Source organism: Hippocampus comes, unplaced genomic scaffold, assembly GCF_001891065.2.
Source record: "Hippocampus comes isolate QL1 unplaced genomic scaffold, H_comes_QL1_v1.1 scaffold9, whole genome shotgun sequence".
NCBI lineage: Eukaryota > Metazoa > Chordata > Actinopteri > Syngnathiformes > Syngnathidae > Hippocampus > Hippocampus comes.
The window spans coordinates 4,202,917-4,213,010 of NW_017805275.1; the positions used below are offsets into that span (position 1 = coordinate 4,202,917).

General features: G+C 41.6%; 1 protein-coding gene across 2 annotated transcripts in view; it reads right to left on the minus strand.

Moving 5' to 3' along the window:
* nlgn3a (neuroligin 3a) overlaps positions 1-10,094 on the minus strand; it is a 189,002-nt gene that overhangs the window by 144,084 nt on the left and 34,824 nt on the right. The window contains exons 2-3 of one of the 2 annotated variants that reach the window (XM_019870047.1): positions 6,949-7,619; positions 6,001-6,060 (exon numbers count right to left, since the gene is read on the minus strand). In XM_019870047.1, the coding sequence (XP_019725606.1) occupies positions 6,001-6,060; positions 6,949-7,420 (532 nt within the window). In that variant the 5' untranslated portion in view covers positions 7,421-7,619. The remainder of the gene's footprint in view (positions 1-6,000; positions 6,061-6,948; positions 7,620-10,094) is intronic. The other variant, XM_019870048.1, reaches the window with a different exon arrangement.

Genomic DNA, 10,094 nt, shown 5'->3' on the forward strand with positions numbered 1-10,094 from the left:
ATATATATATGAGACCATCCATTCATTATCTGAGCCGATTTATCCTCACGAGAGTAGCGGGCATGCTGGAGCCTATCACCGGTGTTAAATTCGGGAAAAATTAAAAAGAATCAAACAAATAAATTCTAATTCTCTGCACAGGCTGCTTGACTGTGCTAATAGATATACTAGAGGCAACAGAATGTGGCTCCGTGTGTGTGTGTGTGTGTGTGTGTGTGTGGAACTTCCTGCTTAGGTCAAGTCTTGCATCACAAATCAATGTGACTTGACTCACTCGGGTCAGTGAGCGTCCCGGCTAGACTATAGAACTCATAGCCGTCGTATTCAAAGGAAGGCATTGACTGTTGTCAAACCACAAAGGCCAATGTTTACTGTCATGTTGGAAAATGTTCGCCCATTCTTCTTGCTGCAGAGACTTCCTTGGCCTGCCCCTCTTTTCCTTTGGCACTTTGTCGTGGGCCAACCAGCAGATTACGGTGGAGTCTTACTGGCTGCTATGACAAGACATACTGCGGTCGAAGCGGGATTGGATGCATTTCACAGCATTCATGCTCTCTCGCCCAGCATCGAGTACGATTGAGAAGTGTCCAAAGTTTCTCGTTAATTGGGAGGTTTGCAAACCTTGGGATGGGATTGTTCAGCCCTGGCACCAATTTCAGCTGCAGTAGTCCACAGACTTGATAGGAAGGATACTTGGATGGCCCACAATAGAAGCAAACGGAGCATAGATTTGGCTGCACTTTTCTCAAATAGACTCATGGTGAAAGCTGAATTTGGGGAAGGAAGACGAGTGTCTCTTAAAAGCTGTTTCTCAGAGAGACTGTTGTGAAAAAATCGAAGAAGAATTTTTCGACACAGTGAAAGAGACCTGCAATGGAGTTAAATTTTACAAACAGAAAGAACAAATGACAGAAAGTATAACCAATTTAGCACCGGAACTCTGCCTCAAGAGAATCACATCAACAGAGTGAGACTTTAAGAAAATCATCTGTCAGTCAATTTACTCCTGTGAGACTCTTTTAAAGGAAAAGCCTGTCCTTTCAAATTGGAACAGCCGCAAACACTGCTCACCCTTAGAGCAAAAGAAAAACGTAATGTCATATTTGTTGTCCCCAGCTGGCCGGATCCCAATTTTATCACCAATTTAAATTTTCAGAAAACTGGTGAGCGAATTTCTGCACGCTTCAAGTCACCAGGAATATGAGAGTAAGTGGAGGTGTTTCAATGAGATAAGCTGTGAGTTAGTGTCTCTCCTCCCTCTTATACAGCCTGACACATTGGTCTTTCATTTCCCCATCATTCAGTCCGCATTAATGTTTGGATCAGTGCATTAATGAATTCATCAGGAAAGGTTTTAAGTGTCTGAACCAAAAATCCCAACTGGCATTAGTTTGTAAATCAATGGCTCATCTGGTCATCCTTTGTTTTTGCCTTCATATCATGTGAATACTGAGTGATACGAGCACTAATTGCTTCCCTTCCCCTGAACGATTAAGCTGCATGTTTTTATTACACTTAATTGCAGCTTCATGTCTCCAAACCCTCAAACTCAATCAAGATGTGCGGCTAGTTCATGGCAGGTGACTTATACTTTTTCTCTGCCTTAATACGGCCAAAGTTTTATATTATTCTTTCTTTTGTTCTTTTGATAGAAGAAGGTGAGCTACGGAGATGATGACATGGTTTACATTGCCTGCATCCATTCAGATTGCCACCCCTGTGGTAAGACATAAACATTAGCCACTGTTGTCCAGTGAAAAGCTTATCTGATATGGGGTAGAAACTAATTCTGATAACCGATTAATCCGTCCGTTCATTTAAAACATACGTCGGCATAATGAATAAAAGAACTTATTTTTTGGTCTCAATGCTTCCATCAACAGAGATATGAATTGCAGGCAGATCATGTTATTGTTTACGATACTTTGTCCGATAGTCGTTTAACTTTACATCAAAGACAGCTTTTGAAAGAAGCAAAACACAACATTAGATTTAGGCCGTAATGGAATGCTGCATAAAAGCAACATAATGAGTGACGTTACTGGCAAAACATTATTTTTAAAGCCCTGTGATGCCCTCGAACAGTAAATCGCATTTCTTCCACTCTTCTATTTTCTTTGCCGTGAAGGCCTTTTGATGGTATCAAAATATGTCAACTTTGACAGAGTTCCATTTTAAATACTGTAAACTGTATACCTAGCGCAAGGTAGACTGAAATGGGAGACATAGTGAGCCATTGTTAATTCCACAATGTCATTATAAACTAGCCTGTTGCATATCCCACTACTGCAACGTTGACTGAAGCTCAATCCTGTGCGATGCTGAGAAGACAGCCGTGGGGACTGATATCACGTTCAGGCGGAAGCGAAGCCCAAATTTGTCTTCGTCTTTAAAGCGTTTCCTGTAAGACAGGTAATTCTTTCAGCAAACGTTGACCTTTCGGTGTATGTGTTTGTGTGTGTGTGTGTGTGGGGGGGGGGGTACTGAATAAATGAAAAATGTATGCTGTTGAACAATTTCCATGTACCCTGTGACAACACAAAATTGATGGACTGACGTTGCTCGAACAGCCAAAGCTGGAATCGGGTGCCAGTTAATCTGGAACCAAACACCGGCCAGGACGGCTCGGAGAATGGTAACTGAGATTTAGCAGCCAACCTAACCACATGTAGGTCATTTATTTATTTTTTTCTAAAGGAGGAGGAGGAACCCCTCCTCTGCCCCACTCGAAGCAACCTCAGAGTCATCACCCCCGCGAACAAACGCACACAAGACACGCGTGTTTCCATCAGTTATCAGCGAAACAGGTGTCTATCAGTGATGGACTCAGGAGGTCCGTCAGGACTGACCTGGTTAGTGACGATTCCGGTGACGGATGAAAACTCACTTCCATTCGTGCTTATTCCGTCAGTTTTTTGAAGTTTCCCATCATTCGCCAGCAAAATGGGTGTCGGTCAATGTCGGATCGATGAACATAATCCATCAGTACTGATGGAATGCTCTGTGTGTGTGTGTGTGTGTGTGTGTGTGTGTGTGTGTGTCTCTCTCTCTCTCTCTCTCCATATATGTATATATATATATATTTATAGAGACACACACACACACACACACACACACACACACACACACACTCATCCATCCATTTTCCAATCTATTTACTCTCACAAGGATCGAGGCCGTGCTGGAGCCTATCTCAGCTGTCTTTGGGCAAAATCTCATTCACTTCCTGTGGGGGGGTTGACTTACAGTAAATTCACCTTCAGGTCGCATTAATTTTGCTGGCTCTTAAAGTAAGATGTACCGTAAATGCTGCCTGGTTACAAGGTTTTTGTTTCTGTTTCTATTTACATTTTTTATTGTAATGTTTCAAAATGGGCATTAAAATACACTGTTGAAAACATGGCCGCCGTCTCAGGTGCCCTAAAGGCCCTGCGTGAGCATTATAAGCGAGAAGGGGAGAACAGGGAGACTACAGTGCTTCGCTAGCACATTTGACCACCTCCACAGAACTTCATTGACAACCTGCTCAGATTTTTAAGACACGTAGTTCGTTATTAAAGCAAACGAAGAAGGTGTAATCTGAGTCAACACCAAAGAGACAAATTTCATCAAATTTACCAAAGAGCAGCGCTGATAATGTATGATGAGAGAAGGCATACATTTATTTTTGAACTTTTTGTACTTGTTAATTTTTTATTCTTTAGACAAATCGGAAAAATGTGGAACAACCTCTGCGGGACCGCAAGGTGAATGCCTATGCTTTAAAATACATAAATAATAATAATAATGATAAAAGTCTTATTATATGAAGAGGCATCCTAAAGCAGCAAGTCAACTAAACATACAACTGTCTTCTTGTGGTGTGTTTCTCAAGGTTCGTGGTTATTTTTCCTCATTTGATGAGCATTACTATGCACAAAATGTACTTCATGCTGGGCAAGAAGGCTGATGCTGGGGAAAAAGCTACCACATTACCTTATTTCTGAGGATTAATCATGCTTTCCTCCAGGGGAATCATATTTATAGATAACGTAAAATTGGGAATTAAAACGTTATTAGCACTGACTATGACTCTACTCCAGGCCTCCAGCTTTGCAACCATTTAAACACAACCACAGAATTCCCCCATTTGTCATATTTTTAGTGTTTGCTTCAAATCTTACAATTGGAATAACAGTTTCATTTGAAATGCAGTGTTTTGATTGTAAATATTTCAGACAACCATTTAGCAAGCTAAAAGCATGTCGGGTAATGTAGGTAGATTCCTGCATTACCTAAGAAGGATAATTTCTGCCTCATTAGCACCACTAATTCAACATAAGCTAAGATTAGACGACATACTTGTTTAAAAAAAAAAAAAGTGTCATTAAAATGAAACGAGGGTTTGAGAGTAAGTGACACCCTTCGTGTTTATGGCAGCAGGGGGGCTATGTTAAACCGGCTTTTCTCTTATCATTGTGTCAGAAAACTAATACACGAAACGTACAATAAAACCATTTACCCATTACTGAACCTAAGGGAGATAATTGGAAAAAAAAAATCAAGAGGAACGGTAATATTAAAGAGATATTTCTGTGCATATTCTACATCTGGGACTAATTCTGAAGCAGAAGTGCCTGGAGGGCCTGTCTCAAATAAAATTGGTTTACCAAAGTAGACTGTATGGGTGCACGGAGTGAGGCCACACGCTGCCTATTGCTTCTATGGAAATTGGGAACCAAATTTATGTGGAGCAAGATCTGCTCTGTATCAATCTAAAGGCTAATTGTTAAGTCCTGTAGGGCACGCTTTGGGAATTAGCCGTGTGATTTTACAAAACACTGTGATTTTCACAGGCGCTTGAAGTGAAACTGGAGTCTTTCCATCTATCATTGCTCTTGTATCTTTGACCGCAAGGGTATATTAAAGCTTTATTACCAGTGAAATCCCACAATAACACCATTTCAACAGTAAAAACAAAAATGCATTGAAAGGCAACATGATCTCATGAGCATTCGGGAGGAAATGTTATGGATATTTAAACATTCTATTATATTCTCATGCGCTGGACATTTTTAAGAGGGAGCTGGTCAGGTTTCTTGAGCATCCGCGTGGAAACACTGCCTCTGGATGTGCCGTGCTGGGATGGAAATTTGATTACATTTCCTTGACCAAAACAAAGGAAAATTAAATCGATTAAGTGATCAATTGTTTTCCATCGAAATCGCTGTGGAGTCTTCCTTCTTTCGACGCACCACAGAGACGAGTTTTCTCAACTTTTGTTTGCTGTTCTCCTTTACACTAGTTGAATCAACATTTGAAAGCAGTGCACTTTTTGACTCAATTGGGATATATTCTTTCAAAAACACCATCATCTGCAACAATTTCATAACAGTGAGTCGGAGGAATATATCAGGTTTGCTCACCTGGCATTCCTTTGGAAGAATATCCTAATAAGCAGTTCTGAGAACGTCTGTTTTCGAGAGTGGTAGTTACGGCCAAGTCTGATTTGTTTTTACGTGTCTTGCAGGACAAATTCTTGAAAAAGGCTTGCGTCCAAAGTGCTATCAGTTTACTTTGAGGTAGACTTGAAACACTACTTTGCATAGAAAGCTCAAATTTGACAGTTTAATTTCAGCAGTTCTCACTCTTGCCTCTGATTTCATCCACAGTTGTGGTGAACATGAAAATAAAGGACATATACAATCACATCGAAAATAAGATGCAGGTTATTCTTAGACATTGATTGCCTGTCAAAGCTCCAACATTTATTTTGTGACCTGTTTATTTTTTCCATTCCCGGGTACACCAGTGCATGCATGCGCAGCCTCATGCAAGGCAGCGCAAGTGCTGGCTGATCTGTTGCATTCGTTTTCAAGGATGATGCGGCTCTTGCGTTCATGCCCATAAGAACTTTGACTTGAGACTTGGTTGACGCTGATATTGGCTGCTTTGGAAGGATGCGCCGCCCTCCTCTGTTGCTTTCATTTCATTTCTTTTCACGTGGGGTTGTTTACCTACCTCCTTTCCTACACATTTTCTTGTTGGGTTTCCTGGCACATTCCTTGGATATTCTTTTGACTGTAAAATGAATGGGAAAAAAAAATACTCCAAAATAACAGATAGCTCTGGAAAATATTGCAGGTAACATGCAACAAATCTGTCAGACATCCGCCGCCCCTCCCCCATCGCCCACCCCATCACCCAAGTCATCAACAAGAAACGACAGAGGACCTGTTGAAAAAGTAAGTGGGGGTCGTTGCAGAAATATTCCGAAGTGGTGGAATGAATTTGCTGCATCCTGGGACACAGGAAGCCCATATTCACATGCACTTCTATTTAAGACCCATTACAGGCCACGCAGTCGCTGGTCAGATTTCACCATTTAGAGCTACCGCAAATTGAAGTGATGTCAGTTCGAATCATTTGAATGAGTGAGCACTTCATAGGTCAAGCCTATTTTGCTGTGCGGTTTTCCATTGGTGCCCTGACAAGGGCCATTCAGAGCAACCAAATCTAAAATGCGTGGCTTTTTGATGAGATCTCCATTTCAAGAGGAGAGTAAAGGGTCTTACATAGGTTAGGCTGATGCCACAGGCCTCTCATGTACCAGACAGAGCATTTCACCAACCTACGAGAAGATCATTCACTTATGAGGCAAGCACCTTGTCACTAATATCCGTCAAGACAGTGAGGGTAGGAAAAGTGCACAACCCAATGTCTCCCTTCTTTGATTCAAATGTTGTCATTATAAGTCATTTAGTCATCAAAAGAGGAACCTTTAAGTGTGACATGAAAATTGAGGGTCGATGAAAAGACCAAAGACGGTAAGTTGAGATGACTGACACAGACATAGCATGCGCCAGACAACAGGTCATGCTCGCGCAAAGAAACAACAACAACAACAAAAAAGAAGTGAGAGAGAGGGAAGACAGAAGGGGTTTCATCCTGACTGCTAGACACACTCACCATCCTCTGTCGGAACATAGATGTTAAGATAAAGACAATCCTCGTGTTGGTCTTGGATGTAAGTGGTAATTATATCCAGGTTGTAGGTGAACCAAATGGGCATCATGATCTCTGGAACAGCGTTGTGAATATTTTGGGGGCACACTGGAGCAAAGTGGGTGGCATTCTTAGTCCCTGACCAGGACGATGGCGGCTCGGGTGGCAAGAAGCGTTTTTCCCCAACCGGGGAGGCAGCGTAAGGGACCCCAAGATATTGGTCCACCGGCCCAAGGATCTCACTGGGTAGAGGCACCCTCACTCCTCGCAGTTTGCCATACTGGGTGTTGACGGTGGGGTGGTAGCTCTGACCCCTCACTGCCACAAAGCACCAGCAAAAAGTTAATAGCCACAAAGACGAGATGATGCCGGGGGAAGTCTGGGATCTTTTCCAGTTCTGCAAGGGGGTACGACTTCTCCTCGGCGAAAACCACATGGTCCTCGAGAGCGAGTGCAAGCCACCAACATACAACTTTCCTCTGCCTTAGCTTAGACGTGCAGTCGGGCCACGGGAAGGCCAATCATGGGCTGATATACTGGGCTCCGGTGGCTTGGAGTGGATGAGAAACAGTTTTGCAGTTCCTCTCCTTAGAGAGAGATCCTTTCTCCTCGCTTGTCAGATCTTCTATCCCGTGCTACAAAAGAAGAAGACAGGAGAATTAATGACAGTTTCCTGACAGCTCACCAGTGTGCTTCCTTCTACTTTAAGACCGTCATATTTATTGACTGCCGGGGAGCTTTTGTGTCCTGACATAAAACTGCTCACATAAATGTGACAAGAGTTTTTGCAAGTGCCACCATTGGACCAAATAATTAATGATGACTTGTCATGATGTGTTTGATAATTAGCATTGCTCTGTTTTTTAATCACAGATGCAAATCTTACTTTGTGATTTTTTTTTTTTTTGCGGGGGGAGTATGATTCCTTATTTGCCCTTTTTTTCTCTCATATGTCAGGTTTTCATCATCTTCATCATAATCATCATCATCATGATCATAATGATCATAGTAACAGTGATAACATTCATCCATCCATTTCCTAATCCGCTTCTCCTCACAAGGGTCGTGGGAATACCGGAGCCTATCTCAAAAATGTGGTTTGCTTGAACAAATAAAAAGTATAAGTATAGTAAGTATAAGTAAAAAGTAAGTTTAAATCAATCAACAATACATTTCGGGACACATAAAGCCAACTCTGATTCAAACCAGTGTAACAGTAATGACATTTTGTAGCAGCCACCAACTGTCATATTTCCACCCAGTCCCATTCCCAAGACTAAACTTCACACAAAGAGAAAAATCTGCATCCAAAGGAACATAGTCACATGATAAAAAATTCATGTTGTGCTTATTGCAATGCAGCATTTTCCCCATTTCCCTTTGGTGTAGATATGACCAATATAGATCCAAACATTCCCTGGACTAAGAGAAAAGGAAAAGGACAGAGGCAAATATAGCTATAGGCAGCAAGGCTTCCGATGACAGTGCTGTAAACCAAACGTCAAAGGGTAAATTTGTAGAGCCCGGGATATCACCTTCCCACACACTTGCCTGATCAATTTTCAATGTCTGCAGTTTAGGGCCCCCCCCATCATCCGACAACATTTGCTCTACAGAGAAACGTCAACATTTACGAGAGGGTATTGCCTTGAAAAAGATGGCTTGAATGATTTATAATGCATCAGCAACATGGATGTTCCTGCAGGTGCTGTTATCGCTGGGTTATTATTCCCATCTGCAGGAACTGTGGCTCATGCATACCGTATATCCATACGTACTGAGGATGCGCCGCCTGAGCCCATCTTCATCAGCACTTAAAGAACGTGCAGACCATGGACTATTATGCTTTGGAATTCATGCACACAGAGCACCTGCTGACTGAAAATATATGACAAGTCCCCTCTCACATTCAATCTGCGGATTAAGAGGCATCCGACGCTTGGGGCTAAGTGTTGATAAAGGATTATTTGCTAGAAAAGTTAGACTGTCGGTTCAATGGACTGAGAAGGCAGACAAACCTTGAAGAAATATTTAGTTGAGATTATTGAATAAACAAGAGCATCCACCAACACTGCATACTTTGGATTTAGTGAGTGGTAACCTAGTTTACCCACTCACCCTACCACTGTCCCCAGATACCCATTTTCGTATCAGAATCAAAAGATTCAGACTCAGAAACTCTTTATTGTCCCTTTAAGGCAGTGATGTCAAACATACGGCCCACGGGCCGGAACCGTCCCACAAGGAGGTTCGATCAGGCCCACAGGATAATTTAAAAGTGAAAAAATTCATAAGAGACACGGAATGACTACTTTTAACAAGGTGCAATTCATGGAGTATCCGCTAGATCTGTTTATTAAATTTCAACATTTTCCTAATGTTCTTGTGCTTCTTTAGACCAAAACAAAGGAAAGACATGATTTTGGTTATTTATAGCAGAGTATGGTATAATTTAAATCACTTACATCCACTTTACATCTACAGAGGCTATATGTGGCCCACAATGTGAAATGAGTTTGACCCCCCTGCTTTAAGGGGTGTTGCCGCAGGGGCACATGAAAGACAAGGCACACAATGACAATATGATATATGGAATCATTTAAAAAGAAAACCCAGACTTGAAAAATAAATCAATAAATAAACCCATTTCACAAATAAACCTAAACAACAACAAAATAAAAGGAAACATATTAGTGGACTCATACACAGTCTTGCTAACACATGTTAAGTCAGTTATTGCAAAAACTGCAACACGCAGACATGCAAATAAGTAATGGTAGCTGATAATATGAGCAACCTACACTCTAATTGCCATGAAGTAAATAAATTGCACATGGGATAAGTGAGACCAACCCGTGTACTCTTCAACGTCGACCTTGTGTTTAACAAAAGAGCTCTCTGATTATATCGGTATTCTGGTGAAATAGATTCAAAGAGGCTTTGCTCTCTTGTTGTCTTGAACTGCAATGCAATTTTGCCCCATTTTGTCCTTCCTCCTCCTCTAAAGAGATGTCCGAAGGTTGGAAATACATTTTCTTATTGATCTTCTCTCTCTCTCTCTCTCTCTCTCTCTCTCTCTCTCTCTCTCTCTCTCTCACTCTCTCTCTCTC